The sequence below is a fragment of the Astatotilapia calliptera genome, chromosome 10, assembly GCF_964374335.1.
Source record: "Astatotilapia calliptera chromosome 10, fAstCal68.1, whole genome shotgun sequence".
Taxonomy (NCBI): domain Eukaryota; kingdom Metazoa; phylum Chordata; class Actinopteri; order Cichliformes; family Cichlidae; genus Astatotilapia; species Astatotilapia calliptera.
Genome location: NC_137431.1, coordinates 11,390,931 through 11,411,300, shown reverse-complemented (window position 1 = coordinate 11,411,300; position 20,370 = coordinate 11,390,931). Strand labels below are relative to the sequence as shown.

Below are 20,370 nucleotides of genomic sequence, written 5' to 3'. Positions count from 1 at the left end.
TCTATAGAAATTCAATTTTTTTTTGTGTGACACTTTCTGCTGCAGCCAAGATATAAATTGCTTTCAGCCTAGTTCAATCTCAGACATCCACTTTTTTTCTGCTTCACTCTATGTTTTTAGTGAAAGTATCAAATGGTTACAAACATAAAAGTGTCCAAATAGGCTGGATATCTAGACCTTGAAGTTCAACTGGAAATCTAACATAGTAGTGAATTATTAATGCACTCACCTGTTAACATCTGCCACTCTTAGAGGAGAATAAGTGCAATCTTTCCTTTGTGAGAAAACAAATATACAACATTTGGACTGAAAAGTGAAAGACATTCATTAATTCTCTACTAAAACGATCCCTGACCTGCCACAGCTGAACAACTGCAGAGGCATGTGCTTGTCCTTTTTTTTTTTTTTCAAACAGTGGTTCATTACACTTGAAAATGAGTGAAATGTCAACGAAGTTTGTCCTTACAATTTTCACTGTTTTTGTAAGAAACATGCATGCATAAAGTTATCTTTGCAAATACATGTTTAACAAATTCAGCTTGCAGCAAATGTGTCATTTGTTTTGGTTCATTATGGTGCCGTCTAACCTACGCTCTGTATGAAAGCCGACTGGCTCTGGCAGATCACCTCGGATTTGTGAGGAAATCAATACTACAGCCTGGCTATATGCTGCTGCGTGGGCCTTAACGTTCTGACTAATGGCTCTGGTTATTGAAGACTGTGATTGGCCCAAGTTGTCACTGATGGTGTTGCAATTTAGCGGTTTCCAAATCTCCATCGTCAATACTGTGCTTGACTGTTGTGGTGTGTCTTAGTTAGTCAGTAAAAACAAAAAACAACCCCCCCCCCCCCCCCCCCCAAAAACAAAAAAACAAAAAAACAACAACAACAAAAACTGGGATGCCAGTCAAGGTCTGAGTACAGCTTCCCATTGCACAGTTATGGTGACTGCAAATAGTTAATTAGCTGTCACATCATCTGCATCCAGCTACAGAGTATATCTTTCCATTCCACCTATGATACATAACTCAATTAAGCAGACATGATTTTCAGAGAAGTTTTTATACAGTTCCTAGTGCCATCCTGACTTCTTCATGACGTTAGCTCAAGACTAAAACATGCCCTTCCTTCTAGATAATGAAAAGTATCTCCAGATCAGTCTAGCTAATACAGCCATCTGCTAGCAACTCCTAATGGAGTTGGAGTATGGAGCCTCTCAACAGCTCTTGAGAGGAGTCTCAAGATTTCATATTTACACTCAAGGTTTAATTCAAGGTTTAAGCTTGAATTTGTCACTTCTGTTGTTGCTTTTCCTGAGACAAAGTATTTACTCTCCATTGAACTTTCAAAACAGCGCACACAAAAGTGTAGTTTTATAACTGTCTGTAATCTTTGATTATTGTTGCTAATTCAACAAAATGATTGTTGGCTGTGCAGTTGTCGTTTTTTTTTTTGTAAATCTTGTTGGCTTTGGCTCCATGGCAGAATGTTGTGAGAGGCTCTGTTGGGAATCCTCACAGATCCATCCATGTGTGCACATCCCCCCTGATGATATGATTGTTAATTGTTGAAAAAAACCCTAAGTGTTGTTACTGAGTGCAAGATGTCTCAGTTTAGACACAATAATTGTAGCATATTCCGAGATTCTATTAATGTTTAGACATTAGACGATTGAAGTACAGCATGAAGCTTTTTAATATTTCTGAGCTCATTAAAATTTTACCAGAACAATCTACCAGTTCATTTGTGCTAACAGTTAATTTCTCTTTGTCTTGCAGGATGGAGGTCACAGGATTCCAGCTCCCTGCAGTGATTTGAGGATTAACCACACCCTTGGGAAAGAGAGACAGTGCTTATGTTCACCATAATGGCACCTGTGTGTGCAGCCAAACTAAGGGCTTGGCTCTTCATGCTGTTCATTTGGTTGACACTACATACCAGCATGCTTCAGTTTGCTGCAGCCACGATACAAGGGTACCTTGGAGACACAGATATGACATGCCCGTCTGTATGCAGGTGCGATGAGGACTTTATTTACTGTAATGATCGTGGTCTGAACTCCATTCCATCGCTGCCTCCTTCTGCGTCCGTCCTGTACCTTCAAAACAACCACATAAACAACCCAGGCTTGCCCATATCCTTGGAGCACCATCTTGCTGTCCGTGTGGTCTACCTCTACGATAATGAACTGGATGAATTTCCCATGCACTTGCCACCATCTGTGCGTGAACTCCATTTGCAGGACAACAACATCCGCACTATTCCTCGTACCGCACTGGCTAGGATGCCGTTGTTAGAGAAGCTCCACTTGGATGACAACTCAATTTCTACTGTCTCTATTGAGGACCAAGCCTTTGCTGATAACCCACGGCTGCGCTTGCTTTTCCTTTCACGCAACCACTTGTCCAGTATCCCCTCAGGCCTGCCTGCTTCTCTGGAAGAACTCCGTCTAGATGACAACCGGATCTCAACTATCCCAACCCATGCCTTCCGAGGCCTGAACTCACTTAGATGTCTTGTCCTGGATGGGAACCTTTTGGCAAACCAGCGCATTGCTGATGACACATTCTCTCGCCTTTCCAACTTGACCGAGTTATCTCTAGTCCGCAACTCCCTCCAGACCCCACCTGTCAACCTACCCAGTGCCCATCTGCAGAGACTGTCTTTACAGGATAATGCCTTGACTCATATGCCACGTGGTTCACTGGATGGCATGCGTAGGCTGCAGAGGCTGGATCTGTCAGGAAATAACCTGACCACACTGCCAAAAGGACTGTTCAAAGATCTAGACAACCTGAGTCAGCTGCTGGTGCGAGGAAATCCTTGGCACTGTGGCTGCAACCTGCGCTGGCTGTATGACTGGCTGCGTGCCCGTGGTAACTCCATCACTGTCAGAGGTCTAACTTGCCATGGGCCTGACAGGGCGAGAGACATGTCTTTGACAGACCTGACAAGTGAGATGGAAGAATGTGAGGTAGTCAGATCAGGGTCCAGAGAAAAAGGGGGCATAGGTGGAGCTGAGAGCTCGACCACCAACACTCCTCCACAGGGTTCTCTCTTCACCCTTCGTTCAAAGCGTCCAGGTTTGGGGTTTCCTGACTCCGGGCTAGACTACACTCTTAGCAGCAGTGGTGTCGGGAAGAGCCTGGCCCTGAACGTGAAGCCTCTGTCACACAATAGCATCCGGGTCACCTGGAGTGTGGCACAGCCCAGCTCTTCCTTTAGGTTAAGCTGGCTTCGACTTGGAACTGGGAACACCATGGGATCAATCACAGAGACCCTCGTCCGGGGTGACCATCGAGAGTATCTGCTTACCTCGTTGCAACCACGTTCTAACTACATCATCTGCATGGTGCCCCTACCTGCCAGTTCAGAAAGCAAAGGGATGATTCCTGGAGATGTTGACTCCGATGAAGCTCTGGTTTGTGCAAAAGCTGAAACGTCAGACATCAGCCCAATGGAGGAGGAGGAAGGTCAAGACTCACGGCAGATAACAACGCTACCCCTGGCAGGGATCATTGGTGGGGCTACTGCCATTGTATCTTTGGCTCTTATTTTTGGTGTCTTTTGTTGGTATGGACATAGGACTGGACATTTGTGCACCCGTGACCACTATACTCGCAGCAGCTCCAGAAAAAGTAAAACCTATGATGATTACATCGAGTCTGGCACAAAAAAGGACAATACCATCCTAGAAATCCGTGGCCCAGGGTTCCAGATGACGCCAATGGCTGCTTGCCAGCCAATGCAGCCAAAACCCTTACGAGAGGATTACATCATTCATACCATATTCCCCTCCAATGGCACTGGCTTGTATAAAGGTACCAACAATGTTTCTAATGCAGGACATGGCTCCAACCGTGGCTATAGAGAAGGAGGAATCCCAGATATAGACTACTGTTACACATGATGTACTGTACCTGATTCTCTTCACAGTGTTATTGGTAAACTGTATAGATGCACAATATCCCTTCGCATGGACACTGAAGCACCCCTCTGTGCCTTCTTCTTCTGGTCTCCCATTCCAAATGACCTGCTGTTTGCTCAACTGAGAGTAGTATATGTGATGAACTGGAACTGAAACTGTGCAGGAACAGTTCACTGCAGGAAGCAGCAGCCAATGCTCCAGGTGTAAATGCACAGCTGAGTGTTTTCTTCACCATCTTAGTAATGGCCTGTGTATGTTTCCTTTTCTGCTCTTTCCCTGTGACATGTAAGCAAAGAATGTATCCTCTGTGGAAAGGTCAAACTTAGCAAACTTAGCAGGTAGAGTTCCTCTTTCACACACAGGAGCCACACCAGTCAGCTCAAGGACCGGTGAGAAACAGACATTTTTGGTACTCATTTCCTGCTCACCGGTCATACACAGTATGTAGTCTTATCAACTCATTGTTCCAAATGCCTCAACTATATTGATGTGCCCTACCAGCTATCCAAGGAAAGGGCTTTGTAAAGCTGTGAATTGTTCGATTTCAAACAACCCAATAACCACTTGTCTTAAAATAGGCTTGTTATTACCTTATTAAGTAGTTGGCAGGGTGAAGATCTTATAAGGGCTGGTCAGCCTTGGTTATAGCTCTTGAGGTCATTCACCTGAGATCAGTATTGTAGTGCTGCACCGGATAAAATGCAGCACGAGTGTGTAGATAATTTCCTTTGGTACCGACTGGGCTGTGTTTGAAAAATGCTTTGCTATTTTTTATCAGTGGTTTGTTTAGTAATGAAATCCTGCACAGCTCTCTTTATTTATTTATTTTGTTCCCAATGTGATGGTTTTTGTCTCTGCTAAAACAGCTTTTTTTTCTTTTCGCCCCGTGTTTTTCATTATTGATGAATCCCAGCTTCTGATGAAGACTGTGGCTTTGTTTCTTCTAAACAAGTGCAGAAAATATACCGATGGCTGTCTCCTGGTTCATGTTCTGTTAAAACCAGCAGAGTGAATTCTTGATTGTGACTATTCTTAACATTATGTCATTTTTAAAAATTAGACTCCGCCCAAAGACTAAGCATGTCAGCCTGCTGAGACAGTAATGATCAACCTCAGTCCTTCTTTTCCGATGTTGTGCCTGTGTGCGTCGCCTGTGTGCGTCACCTGTGACTTCAGTCGGTGGCTTTTGGTTGTAAAATGTTTCTCCACATTCTTAAAGTTAAGACAGCTTTTGGTTTGTTTTTTTCAAAGCACCCAGACTGAACAAAATACTAATGTGGAGTCTCTTTGGGGAGGCAGACTCTTGCGAGTGAACTTCAAAATTTGAGGGCAAGAACTGTGAGCGCAACTGAGAGTTTAAACCGCAACACTGTTGACCTACACTGTGGGGCGGCGGCCAAGCTGTGTGGGTGGGTGGATGGACAGGTTGGGCTGGCAGCAGGGTGACTCCTTGGCGATGGGAGATCATTGATGTTTGTTTTAGCAACGTTAAAAGGCCTCCACTCGATCCACCTCGTTTATTACTGAGCAGCACTAAAAATGTAAATGTATTAGCACTTAGCAGGGAACAGGGAAAAATGTAACGACAGGCACGGGGAGACGGAGGGTAAAGAAACATCTCCATGCGCTGACGAAGACGCAGGATTGATGGCTCTGGCACAGTGAGGATCACCCATGCATAAATCTGTTTGGCATATTAGCTTCTACCCTTGGATTTAATATTGTCCATCAGTTGTTTACCACTGTGTTGCTCTCAAAGGGGACACCAATTGTGCTTCCTTGACTATTGTGTCTGGCAGAGTTTTACACTGTTGTCAGACAATATGTCAGTGGAATGTAATTATTATTTTGCACCCAGAATCACCGGCTTTAAACAAATAACATCTTACTGGCCTGGCTAAATTTTGTTTCGGGGAATGTTGATATAGTGTAATTGCTATTTTATATGTGGGTCTATTTAAGATGCATACTTCCTCATCATTTGTATAAATAAAACAAAACAAAACAAAACATGGCCACAGTCACATAAATATTTTTTCTGATGAAATAATAAAAAGTAATGGTGCCATTACTTTGCGTAAAGAAAAAATGAAAAAAAAAATCATGTGAACCTGAAAAATATGTGGACTTTTCTTTATAAATTCATCTTCAGAGGGGATCAATAAAAGTTTTATAATCTTGTTATTACTGCAACCTATCATTTACCTTATGCCAGGGGAGCCATTGGTGGGGAATAAAATTCTATTTGAGCAAGCTGGCTTTTATGCACGAATTAGACCTACATTTTTCTTGCATTGGATGAGGGCGCCGAGTACTCCTGGGATAATCAGCTACTACCTGAGTTTGAGACACTCGGAGAAAAGAAAAGCAGAGATAAAATGGAGCAGAGAGGAATCAACAAGCTGCTGCCCGCAGTGACTTTATGTTTGCATGCAGCCTGGAACGCCACAACACCGAATGTGCTCAACTCTAAATTAACAACTTCATCAAAACACTTCAGATGAAACAGAGTAATCAGTCTCTGCTGGGCTGACATTTTAGTCCAGTTGAAGGACTTTGAGCATCAGCTGGATGCCCTTCACTTACCTCTGGATTTCATCTGCCTGATCCAGCCTCTTGCTAATTTAGTCGAGAATAACAAAGATGTTGCATTTGCAATACAAATTACTAAGTCAGTCAATTAATGATTAAAAGATAACGACTTTAAAGAGCAACACTGGGGTGAAAAGGAGCCTTTGGTTGAAAGCATATTCAACAATACCCAGGATCACAAGAACCTGTGCCCTTACAGCACGAGGCAGTACTAGCACACTTTGTTCACTTTCACATCTCTGCAGAAACTTGAGAAAATACACCACTGGACAGCAAAACCTCAGGAGGGATAAGTTGTTCTTAAAGCAAATCGCTAATTAAATTCAACTTTTTTTTACATAGCGCCATATCACAAAAGCAGTTGCCCCAGGGTGCTTTTATTGTAAGGCAAAGACCCTACAGTAGTACTGGGAAAAGCCAGAGTTAGGGGAGGGAGAAAAAAACATACAGTGTCAATCTTCCGTTAAAACAATCCCCACATCCACTCTGTGCTTGTGTGAATGACAGAAAGCACAGTGTTTGCTAGTTCTATTGTTTCAAGCTGCAGACCATGAAAAAACAGTGCACATTTACCTCGTTTGCAGGTAACCAGTCTCCACCGATTGAGTATAAATGGAGAAGCTATTAGCAGCCTTTGTATACCCGCAGTCATGTGGAGTTTGACTCTCAAAAGAAGGCTTATCTCTAATGTCTTTGGTGGACTAACAACACCCCACGAACCTGACATATGCAGATATTCCAAAAGAAGACACCCTCCTTTTGTTACTCTGCTGTCGCAGTTTGGGGATTTGCTTTCTTTGCCTTCTTCTATACTGCTTCAGTTTCTTGCTGACACACATTTGACTGCCACAGAACTGCAGTATGCTGCTATTTGTTAATGTTTATGCCCATGGGAGTGCAGAGGGTCTGCGAGAGATTTAATGAGTGTTTCCAAAGATGAACAGAGTGACAGCTGTTGCAAAGCATTGTGAAGAGCAGTATCCTCCAAGCAGAATAACAGAAGTTGATTGGATTCACCTCTCCTTGACATGCTGTTGCTGTGAGTCAACCTAATAAAATATCATTAATGCTTAAAAATATACGTTTTATTCATACTGCATCTCTTAGATTCTGAATGACACTTTTGAACTTTACTTCTCCAGTTGTCTTTTCCCTTTGGACAGGTATAATTAAAGTAAAGCTTACATGTTTTATTAATCAAAAACAGCTAAATGCATTTGGAACACAAAGCAAGCCTGGTTTTAAAGGGAAACTCTATCAAGTTTTCAATGTCAGTTGGGTTTGGAAATAAGTGAGCCTTACCATACGTCCACCAAGGCTCACAGACTGAAGCTACATTGGCTGCTACTAGAGCAGTCTTGTTTTAAAGACTTATGTCGAGCATTTTAGCTGTCATCGTCATGTTTTTCTAAACCATGCATCTTTTTGCAGCTCCTTGTAAATCACAAGATAGCCAATGATATCCATGGCCCATTAGCTACCACTTGAATTAGCAACTGAGACCAGCTCATTAAACTCATTAGGAGAGGAAAGACTTCAGTACAGCTGGACTTCTACTTGCAAGTAGAGCAGTTTCCCCCTGCTGGCTATTAAAAAGAATGCAGTTTTAAAGCTAGGAATGCAATGCAATGCGTCACAGAAACTCAAGCAGGGGTAATTCTAAGGGTAAGGATTGATTTGGAAACTTGCATATAAAAGAATGCAAGAGAGAGAAAGAGGAGGCCTACTGAGCAAACTGGAGCTCTAACACATTAAGCTGTTTTAGAAATACCTTAACCTTTGCAGGCTTTAAAGGAGAGCCATCACTTCACCTTATATCACCCAGAAAGGCTTTACTGCCAACAGTACAGATGTCTATACTGCTGATCTCGGACTGTGCACTCCTTCTTTTGAACAGCTTTTGTGCTTCTGGAAATGAAAGAGTATCCTATTGTCATGGTCAGCCGGATCACAATTCAAATAACAGTGACCTGAAGGTTGGGCCGTAACCTATTTCTTGGCTCACTTCTAGACGATTTAAGACCAGTCTCTGTAAATCTCATTGTGTTCTTGCAAAAAAATGTGAGGGGAATGAAATATGAGAAATACAATATTGAAAATGAGGCCAAAGGGGGATATGGCAAGGGAATAGTGGAGATAGTGGAAATGTTGGCGCTGGGAGCTGTTGAAGAGTCTCAAAGCAGATGGGCTTGCTTGGTTTCTAATGCAGACGCTTTAATAATGTTTTCACAAGACTTCAAGAGTTAAGAGTTGATCAGTCTGATCATCGTAGATAGGCATTATATAATACTGCGGGATTTTGGAAGGAACGCCTTGTCTAAGCTCCTAAAATCCCGAGGCATGACCTTGTTGATTCGAACAGTGCAGACACAAATTGTACTGATGACTCTGCAGGTGAAACTTTTTCCTAAACTTTTCTAATTTTGTCTTCTTTTTCTTATTAAAAAAAAACAAACGTTCTAGACTTCAGTGCGGTGCTGTAGCTACAACTCTGCACTAAAGATGACACCCATATCCAGTCTTTGTCTTGTTTGCCCGTATTCACAAAATATAATCTAACACTAACACCGATGTGGCAGCCAGAAATCACAAACTGTCAACAAAATTCAGCGGTATGACGGTTTGACAGCCAAAATAACAGAGATTTGAAGTGCGTAGATTAAACTTTCCTCATCTTAGAGGCAAGTGATTTAAGTGACTATCAATTGGAGCAACGGACAGAGTTGACTGACAAGGAAGTGGTGTTAAAGACATTTGACAATGTCCACTGTCAGCTACAAATCTCAGCAGAACTCAATATAATAAACAGCTCTCACCCTGTGAGCTGGTGTAGAAATTTTACATAAGAGCAGCAAAGGAAGATGGAACATGTAGTACTACATGCATCAGCAGGGACCTAATTTTGATGGCCCAGAAGGAAGGACAAGAATGTCGCAGGAAACCCTACAGTACTAACTCCTGGATTGCCAATTCCCTCTTGACACTGATGGTGCTCCAGCAGCCTTGGTGTCAGCAAACAAACAGACAACTGCAGATTGGGAGCCAGACATAATCCGTGTCCCAGAGGGACGTGGCTGAGCTTGTTAGCTAGGGCTTACTGGTATGAGTGTGGAATGAAGAGGATGTCAGTGCTTTATAGGAATTGCTCTATATCTTCTTGAACCTGTCTTGACTTCAGCTGAGCTCTAATGCTGGTTCATCATTGAAGCTGCATACTTATCCAAAGTTATGTAAAAAAGCACAAAAAAAGAAGGTTTTTGTTGTTGTTTTAAACATCTTACAGCATGCTCTTTTTTGCAGTTACCCTGTGACTTTAATTTATTTAGGTAATAATGCTTTAGATGCTTTATTACTGCACGATGATCTTACAGCAATATTACATTAACTCACTCATGTTGTTCTCATCTGTTTCAAGGTTTCAGAGGCAGTCGCTCAAGATGCTCAAACGTTCTGCATTATTTCCTTGCCTTGCTACTATTAAGCTTGCATTCTTTTTAATTAGCTAATGTGGGAGATAAATGGAGACATAATGTCTGTGCGTAGGTGTGAGAGATTTACTTCAGGAGTGGATTTAAGCGGAGCATTATCAAAGACAAATTTGCTGCTGAGCAAATCTACTGTAGCTAGCATAACATCTGTTTGAAGTGAGCTATTTATTCTGGAGTGGTAGTAATCACTGTGATGTGGCTCAAATTACTGAGGTGCTGCTCCAGAATGGAATAAAATTACATTTTGCCAACCAATTTAGCGTGGCTGTTTCACAATTAGAACAGGAGGATATCACTGACACAGTTGTTCTATATTGAGGTCGATAGTAAATACATTCTATAGCAGCCACTTAATAAAACTAATACAATTACAAAAACGTATATGTGCATACTGAAGAATTTGTGCAACTTGGAGAGATTAAGTTTTTGGCCTTTCTTTATGAAAAACATCCTGCTTAATAGGGACTGGACCTGATGTGGGCAGGTGCAGACAGGCAGTCAGACTATATTTGCCTCAGTGTGTGAGCCAGTGCACTGGATTTTGTTTTAAGTGCACTAATGAAAAAAATCTTTATATTTTTTCAATATTTCTAGGAAACTGGGGTTTTGCTTGTTTTGTTTTTTTGTAGCAAGGATGCTATTGTGTGATTAACTATAGATTAACTATAGAATAGAATTTATTCGATTCCTTTACAGGATGAGCTTTGTTCCCCCCAAAATGACGATTATTTCAAAAATGACACTTAAAACTCAGCAGTCAAAGGTCATTGTTGATGAAATTCAAGGTGAGTAAATGACACTTTCATTGTTTTAGCTTGTTTGATGGCCATTTTAGCATCTATTAGTTTTCAGTAATCTGTAGCATGTTAGCAGCAATACTCTGCTTTAGCAATGTCCCTTTCAGGATCATCAGGTCCAAATGTCAGTCTGTCCAATACGTCGGTTTAATTAAAACCTAAAATATTACAGAATCCTCAGTGGTTCTTTCTGTTCTAACATGCTAAACTAAGGTTGTAAGTAAGGGCTTGTATTGAGTTATGCTATACATCAGCATGCTAGCACTGTACTTATGCATGTTAGCATGCTGTTAGGATTTAGCCCAAAGGTTCCTGGCTGGTGACCACAAACTGGTAATTGTGGTCACGTCACTGTTTAATCTTAATGACAGCTGGGAAAGTGAAATTTTCTTAAAGTTGCAATGTAGCTGAACTGATGCTAACAAGCAGTGAATTTTGACCTTTCAGACTCACCACCACCATCATCACAGTATAGCATTAGTCTTGTTAAAAGATAGCTGCTTTCCTCTTCTATATGTTCAGTCATTTATTGTTTTTTCATCTCTAATTTCTTTCACATTGTTTTACGTGATTTCTTCACATTGCTTGTTGGCTTCTATAGAATAATTAATTTCTCCGCTAATCTCATTAAGACATGTGACTTAAAGTCTGCTTCATTAATGACCAATGAATGCCAGGGATGTAAGCACAGACAAAATTCCACAAAAAGGACATTGTGTAAAATGTAATTAAAAACAAACTATTTTTCAATTTTATAATTTAAATTATTTTTTATTTATTAGATGACAACTTTAAGAAGCACATTTTCTATTTGATCAATATATATCAAAGAAACCTGTGATGGAACCACGTAATATTCTCTTTTTCAACAACAATCTGTAAATGTCTGGAAACTCAGGAGAGCAGCTTCTGGACATTTCGGAGAGGAATGTTGTGCCATTCCTGTCTGATATAGGACTCTAGCTGCTCAACAGTCTGGGGTCTTCTTATGCCATATTTTTCATTTCATGATGTGATAAAACTTTTCGGTTGGTGAAAAGGTTGTGACTGCAGACATGCCAACCTCTGCCCATTATTCCAGCCCCAGACTCTTCTACTTAGTCTAAGCCGTGCTGTTGTAATAGGTGCAGTATGTGATTTCACATTGTCCTGCTGAAATATGCAAGCACTTGTCTGAAAAAGGCCTAATCTGAATGAGAGTATATATTGCTTGGAAACCTGTATACACCTTTCACACCTTCATGTATCTTTAAACACTGATGGTGCCTTTCCAGCTGCCAGTACCACAGGCACTGATGCACCCCCATACCATCAAAGATGCTGGGTTTTCAGCTGAATGCTGATAACAAGCCAGATGGTCCCTCTCTTCTTTAGTCCAGAGCCGTATGGCTACAGAACAGTTTTCCACTGTGCCACAATCCATTTTAAACGAGCTTTGGCCCAGGGAAGACAACAGCCTTTCTGGATCACATACACATATGGCTTTTTCTTTGCATCACAGAGCTTTAACCTTCATTTGTGGATGGCACTGCGAGCTGTATTCACAGACAGGGATGCAGTGATTTCAGTGACAGAATCATTCCTGTTTTTAAAGCAGTACCACCGGAGGCCTGAAGATTGCAGGTGTCCATTATTGATCTTTGGCTCTGTCACTTGTGAATGTAGATTTCTCCATATTCTTTGAATCTTTTGATCATATTATGCACTGTAGATGATGAGATATCAAATTTCACAGTTTTACATTGAGGAACATTATTCTGAATCTCTTCCACAATTTGTAGACACATTTTTTTGCAGTTTGATGAACCCCTGCCTATCTTTACTTCTGGGATGCTCTTTTTATACCCAGTCGTATCACTGACCCCAAAAAAGTTGATTCTGTTCAACTGGATGTAGCGTTTTCAGTGGGAGAAACGTTTCATTGCGCATCCAAGTGACTTCTACAAAAGTGAGTTCAAAAAAGTCACTCTGAAGTTTATTTTCATGAAATAGGGAAATGTCTTATTTTAAACTTTTGATATGCTTTCTATGTTCTAAGGTGAATTTAAAAATTGGTTTAAGAGATTTGAATTCTGTTTCTATTTAAATTTCACACAGCATCCCAGCTTTATGGGAATTGCTGGACTCCAATTGTACGCCCCTAAAGAGCAGATGGTTTCTCTAAAATCCCCGGTCTGATCCCAGACCAGGACTGGGATATGAGATATTCTGAAGCTGAAAAGGGAGAAAGAGAGATCAAGATGCAGTTACCTCGTGGCTTTTACTGAAGGCCATAGAGGCACATCTGTCATACTGAATGAGTGACTTGTACCTTGGCTGAAACTGGTATTAATAATCTACTATTGTAATAAAGTTGATGTGTCGTGGTGTCTTCTAAGTACCTTAGTATTTGAACTCAAAGGCCATGTGATGCAGTTTGCTCAGTAGCTATCAATAGTTATTTTTCTTGACTTATGACATTCAGCTCATCCCTTAACACTTTTATAGCTCAAATAAAAGGCAAATGTTATTTTGATGCAACACATAGTGTCACACAAACAGGAAGTAACTCTTTTGCTAAATCAAATGTCAGTTTCTACAGTACAGCCTCCCAGTTGCTTTCAGTGTGATGGACATTTCCATGTCAGCCCAGCTCTTAACACCATTCTGTTCCCTTTAACCATCAAAGTCATCATTATACAACCACGTGTAAATATCTACTTTCTTTCTTGCTACATACATTTTCATACACTGAGATATAATTCATGTTTGGCTGTCACATTTATATTTAAAGATACAGCCGTAACAAAGAGTGTAGTGTGGGCTGAAACATTTTGGCAGTGGGTGTTTCTCTGCTGCGGTAAGAAGAAAGTATAATAGCCTCAGGAGCTGAAAAGCTTTATCTGGTTCTGTAGACGGCCTTACCAACATTTAGGAAGGTCCGTCTGTCAGTTTTATCTTTTGGTCATGAGTCAGAGAAACAGTTGTGACAAATTGACAGTGACTACTTACCTTTTTTATTATGAGTTATTATCAATCCATGACACATCCAGGGGAGTGTTCAGTTTTAATTATTTGAGACTTGAGTGGTGCTCTGATATTGTCAACAAAGCCATTCTGATCAAGCACCTCGAAGATGGGCGATACTGACACATCACTTTAATGATTCACCTAATTTTGCTCTGAATGAACATATCCATTATACTCATTAAATCACTGACACCAGCTGTGCAAAAAAAAAAAAAAGAAAAAGAAAAACTCTCTCTTCTCAGGTTTGACTCGTATCCATTAGTCTTTATTTTTCTCATCAACAGAAGGTGTGGCTGGTGATTGTTAACTGTGCTTTCATATTGAACGGTTAAGTGCAATTTGATATTGATTACAGTAAGTCACAGATCCCTCATCGGCTCACAGACAGACACTGGTAACATGATGTATTAAAATCATGCAGCACTCTGCTCAACCAGGCAGATGCACAGGCCCGTCTTACGTTTGCCAGTGAACATCTAAATGATTCAGAGTAGGTTTGGGAGAAAGTGCTGTGGCCAGATGAAATCAAAATCGAGCTCTTTGTGAGTATGACCCAAAGAGCATCATCCCCACAGTCTAGCACAGAGGTGGAAACATTATGCTTTGGGACTGTTTTTCTGCCAAGGGTACAGGATGACTTCACCGCATTGAGGTGCCAAAGGACGGACATGGTACTGTGAAATCTTGGATGTACTGTACTTGAAGCCCTTTCCTTCAGCCAGAACACTGAAGATCGGTTGTTGATGGGTCTTCTAGTATAACAATGACACCAAATATACAGCCAAGACCACAAAGAAGTGGCTAAAGAAGAAGCACATTAAGGTCATGAAGTGGTAGCCAGTCTTCAGACCTCAGTCTTATAGAAAATCTGTGAAGCTTCAAGCAGCAGCCAGGAAATGTGCTGGATTTAGAGAGTTTCTGTAAAGAGGAGTGGACCAAAATCTGTCCTGAGACGTGTGCAAACCAACATATAAAACATCTCCAGCCTGGGGATCAAATACTTACTTCACTCAATGAAATGCAAATCAATTCATAAATTTTATGTATTGAGTTTTTCAAACGTTTTGGTTGATATTCTGTGTCTCCCTATTAGAACAAAACTACAATAAAACATTAGAGACTATTCATTTCTTTTTAAGAGAGAGAAACTCTTCAGCTGAGGATCAGATAATGAATTCCTTCATTCATTTCCTCCACAGTATGTTTTTGGCACTTCTGTGTTGGCTTCATTTTTCAGGTCTGGAGGTTGATGCTAGGTCATAACATGAATCAAAATCCCGCATTCTCCTCCTATCTCAAAATATGATAAGTGTAACAACAACACTCTGCTTCTTCTCCAAGAATAAACAACATTTGTGGTGCAGGATTTGATAGACTGGGTTCAAACATTCAGCCCAGTGGTGAGCAGAGGATGCTAATAGCAGGTCAAGCACACAAGTTTCCAGAGAATGAGGCAGCACAGCCCTTAGGCAACAGTATAATCAGACATCACTGAGTAATTCTGTCTCAGTAAAAAGGACGGCCATCTGTCTGTCTCAGTGGAAAAGGAAAAAATGGCTGAACAAAGGATTTCAAAGCCAACTTTTAATGGCGTTCTTCAAAGATATATTCACTACATTTTATGGTGCAAAAAAATCTTTGGAAGAAGTGATGGACTTCTTAACCAGAGTTCTAGCAACATAAGATACTCTTTTCAACTTCAGTCGTCAACAGCTGGATACAGAGATATGATATGTAAGTCATCTGGCCTCGCGTAGGAACTCTGGTCCGTTTTTCTAAGCTTCTGTACACCCTGTGTTCTTTGTGGGCCTCAACTTGTATAACTCCAGTGTGAAAATACTAGAAATCAAGTACCTTACTGTCAATTCTTGCCAGGTAAGTCGCTTGATGTGTCACAGACATCGGTGTGGTGATGAGCTGCCAATTTATCATCATGCCATAATCAGGTCTTTGTGACATTTTGTGACATCCTGCTCAAGGTCTCTAGCATTTCTTGTCCATCACAAGTGCCTCAAGCTTTATCGCATGCTCACCAGGATCTCCCACCGAGGAGTGTCAATTTAATTTACTGTCTCATAAAGCTGAGCCCTTTGAGACTTTAATGGTGATTACAGGCTATTCAGAGAACCAATAACAGCTGAGAGCCGGGATGGGGAGGGTACCTTGGTCCTCTGCACACCTCCACTCCCCTTCAGCCAGGGCACTTAATCTTTACACGCTCTCTGTCTTCACGGCTGAAGCCAAACATCAGCCTTTACTTTGTCAGATCCAGGCTGCTTTCCTTGTGTCTTATCTTGATTTCACAGAGTTTCTCTGTATTTACCTGCAGAGCCAACATCTCTGCTTTTATCTGCTATTTAAAGAGATCTGCATAATGTGGTGCAATATGCCAATGTTGCACTCTGGATTTGCGTAGTGCTGGTGTTCCTTTAATTGGTTGAAGATGAGTTTTTTTTTTCTCCTAAACACTGCTGGTGATGGTTGGGGTAATAATAGTGCTGATGAGAGATTCCTTGGTGAAAAACATTGCTTTTTTAGCTGATACATGGAACTCTGAGGAATTTGCTGCTGCTCAGAGCAGTATAGAGAATGCAGCAGGCATCTGTCAAAAAAGATTACTCCTTGGAAAATGTCTTTTCTCTGTCAGCCTCTGTGTGTTTTCTTCACTGTGAGTGAGTGGGAGAGAATGTCGAGCAGCCAGGCAAAGAAAAAGAAAGAATCACACAATATTAAACCGTCCATTTTTATTTGTTCTTTGCAATGATTTTGCTCAATAAAGTGCTCTATTTGCTAAACTGCATTAAACACATGGGAAGGATTTGTGCAGTCTTAGTATATGCATTACACGCCTGGCCTGAGTCATTTTTGCAGCAGTGATGTTCTACATTTCCTACTTTCCTCACTCAGCTCAGTGATGAGAACAGTCTAAGTGCTCGGGACCTCTCCGTCTTTTATAAGATTACCGGGTCCAAAATTAAATAGAGGCATGTGCAAAGGTTAAAGGGCCGGGGAAGAGTCAGGCAGGGTTGAAGTAATGTCACTGTCGCTCTGCTGCTTTATTGAGAAGAGCACAGACAGAACCTCCATCCCCTCCCTCCAAACAGCACACACACATTCAAACACATGCATTTCCCTTTATTGATTAGTTTGGGGGAAAAAAAAGGTTTAAGGTCAGCAGGCATATGTCTAAATTTCTTTGTCTCTCACACTCCATTTGTCTCTGTCAGGTTCAATCCTCTCCTTCCCTCATCAGGGGCCCGTGCTTCATCCATATATCTGCGACTCCCCTCCCCCGACCCACTCCCTCACACTCTGCGGTTTCTTTGTGTCCATCTCTTTGCCCTTCACTTGACATACATAAATCAATCAGTCAGTCCAATTTCATTCAGAGCAAAGCCTGATGGATTTGCTTCTGAGCTGCCGTCCTGATAAAGTAACAGTATCCAGAGTGTAATTATGTTCTGAATTAGATGATGTGATTATGTGACCATGGATTCGATTTTGCGTCATTTTCACTAATCACGCGCACACAGAGAAAATACAAGCACATGCAAACAGATACATCGCATTGGGAAATGCAAACATATAGCTCAAACTCAGAAATGGGGTAAACAGGATTGTTTTTATTTTGGATTTGCTGGAATGCTTCAAGAGGAACAAAAACAACGGCGCATTGACACAAAATTGAATTCAATTCAGTAAAGTTAAATTTGCTCAGCCAATAATGTTTGCATTCTTTTTATTCACAAGCTTAAATCTATGTTTTCAAATGGATGGTAGTTTGCAGTGGTTTATATCATCTATTATACAACATATTCATATATTCACATGTACAAACATTTACCTTTAAATATCCTGAATGTCCAACTTCACATCACTGGAAGGATTTCATTTGCATGTCTTTCATAAACAGAGCATGTGGGAAATTGTTTCCTAATGGAAAAGGTTTTACATAAGATTACAGCATTGTGTTGAGTCACCTTTCATTTCTTTATAGTTTTTTTTCCTTCAGACATTCTTGTAATGTTTTATAGTGGCCTTTAGCAATAGTTCTACAGGTACAGCAGTTAGCACATCTCAGCGTGTTGTGTAATGTGTCCTTAACAAAATCTGAGGACAAAAGTGGGAGAGCCAGGTCTAAATAACTAATCTACAGCAGATCAACAGTATCTGAAAGTCATGCACATAAGAAACAAAATGACAAAGATCAAGCAAAGACCTGGAAGGTGCATGTGGGCCTCGACAGAAATGGTCCCAGTGGAAGGGTGTCTGTCAAGAAGTTTAAGTAGCCAAATTACACAAGAACTGGACTGTACAGGAAGACTGGATGTACAGCAGTGAGTGTGTACAGTCATCTGTAAAACGTGTTGGAGACTGTCTTGGTTTGTGGCTGCAGTTCAACCAGTGGAACTGGGAATCTTAACAAATTGATGGAATTATGAATGTAGGAAAGTGCCATTTTATTTTGATCCATCATGCAATGCCATCTGAAAAGTGTCTGTTTGCAAAGCCTGAATGGCTAATTTTCCAGCATGACAATGAACCCAAACACATACCTTAATAGAAAAACACACTTTGGAACACTATTAGTCATGGACTGACTTCCCCAGAGGTCTGACCTTAATTTTACTGAAGCAGCGTGGGATCATACTGACAGAGAACAGAACAAAAGGCAGCCAACATCCAAAGAAGAGCTTTGAATTCCCCTCAAGAAGCCTGGAAAAGTATTCCTGAAGCCTCGTATCCTGATGCATGCTCAATAATCATCCTGAAGCCTACTTAAAGAAATGACAAGAAAGCTGCCTAAGAGAGTTCAGACTGTGTTGAAGAGTGGTCATATTAAATATTGACTTTCAAGTTCATTAGAATTGTACAAATTCTGTTTTTATCATATATATTACATTTCCATATGTGCTTTTCACATGCTTTAATAAATAGCTGCATATTTTTCCATTTCTTTGCAAAATATAAAGAAATGAGGGGTGGCTCAAAACTTTTGCACAGAACTGTACTTGATTCTGCTCAATAAAGTGTTTTATACTCATAGTGTCTTTACTTTTGGTTCATTTTTTTTTTTTAAATTACTTTTTAAAACTTATTCTTGGTTTTTATACTTATCAAATACAACTGAATGAAGAGAAATTAACATTGCAAACAACAAACAAAAATTGGCTTGGGTCTCAGCAGGATAGGGCAAGAGGTGGGGTACATCCTGGAAAGATCAAGATTTATGGGGCTAATACACAGAGACAGACAACCATTCACGCTCACACCTACAGACGGTGCAGAACCTGCAATTAACCTAACATGCAAGTCTTTGAGCAGTGGGAGGAAGTCGGAGCCATGCAGGCTCGGGATAAACATGAAAACTCTACACAGAGAGGCTCCAGCCCACCAGTGGATTTGAAGCCAAGACCTTTTTGCTGTGAGGTGACAGTGCTAACCACTGCACCACTGTGCAATCGGCCACACAGTGTGTTATTCACAATCTAAAAAAAACTCTGTGTTATCTGCAGGAACACACAGAGTTTATTTTTAATATGTGGATTTGTTTCTATTCCACAGTGCAGCTGCAAGACTTACAATTAAGGTTAGATTTATAGTTCAGTCATAATTTGGTGTACAGAAAATTGTTGTCTAGGGTCCAAGAAACTGTGACAAATCTCGAGCTCTGATGATTAAATCTTCTCTTCCATGTTACAGACCTGAACCTGCCATGCACGCTGCTGAAACAAAGCTATTTGTTCATTTAAATGGTGTTTGGATTTCTTAATTAGTATTTCTTTAGTAATGTAAATGTAGAAATATTTAAAATAACACAAAAACTTCACAGTGACACAGATAAATCAAAGAAGCTATGCCTGAGTCTTAACACTTTCCCTCAAAGATAGGGCTGATAACTGATCAATAACTGCCAGACTCGATCAATCAATGTCCCCCAGCCTCGCCCAACTAAACGCTCTTTCGCTGTTTCAGACCGAGCTGCATCAGCTCCAGGGGTGATTTGTCCTCCAGTGCCTCCGTCATTTGTCTTTAGATTTCCCTTCCATCTGATAGCTCCAATCTTTTCAAATGCCCTTTCCACATGCCCTCATACCCCCTGTCAGTGATTTATACTCGTCCCTGGTTGTCAGCAAGGGCACTACAAGTCCATACTCATTTGCACAAAGTCATTAAATCTCATTTTCATATTTTTATTTTGAAGGAATTATGCAGCTTGCCACTCGTGGTGATACAGTCCCACATGTATCCAAAGTTGTTTAATAATGCTGCTTCAGAAAACCACCCAGACACACAAGTGTGTGGATGAGAGTGAACTGCTCCACTTTTTTAATCTCCTTGTTGATGCAATTTCACTAAAATTAATTAGAAGAACTTAAGTTGTAAGTGAGAATTTAAAGAAAAAAGACATTTCAATTCTATGAGGAATAGCGGCTTGAGCCTTATACAGCACATGCCAGTCTCTTTCCTTGACATTTTTTACATTGTGTTTGTTTTGGGGGAGTTTTATTTTTGACTTTTCATTTTCTCATTTTACTCTCAACGCTTCCCTCTG

The 20,370-nt window shown here is 40.7% G+C and overlaps 1 protein-coding gene across 2 annotated transcripts in view; it reads left to right on the top strand.

The window, feature by feature from the left end:
* Positions 1–18,858, top strand: part of flrt1a (fibronectin leucine rich transmembrane protein 1a) — a 56,302-nt gene extending 37,444 nt beyond the window's left edge. For both annotated transcript variants that reach the window (XM_026181871.2, XM_026181872.2), the window contains exon 3: positions 1,779–18,858. In XM_026181871.2, the coding sequence (XP_026037656.1) occupies positions 1,856–3,910 (2,055 nt within the window). In that variant the 5' untranslated portion in view covers positions 1,779–1,855 and the 3' untranslated portion in view covers positions 3,911–18,858. The remainder of the gene's footprint in view (positions 1–1,778) is intronic.
* The last annotated feature ends 1,512 nt before the right edge of the window (positions 18,859–20,370 follow it).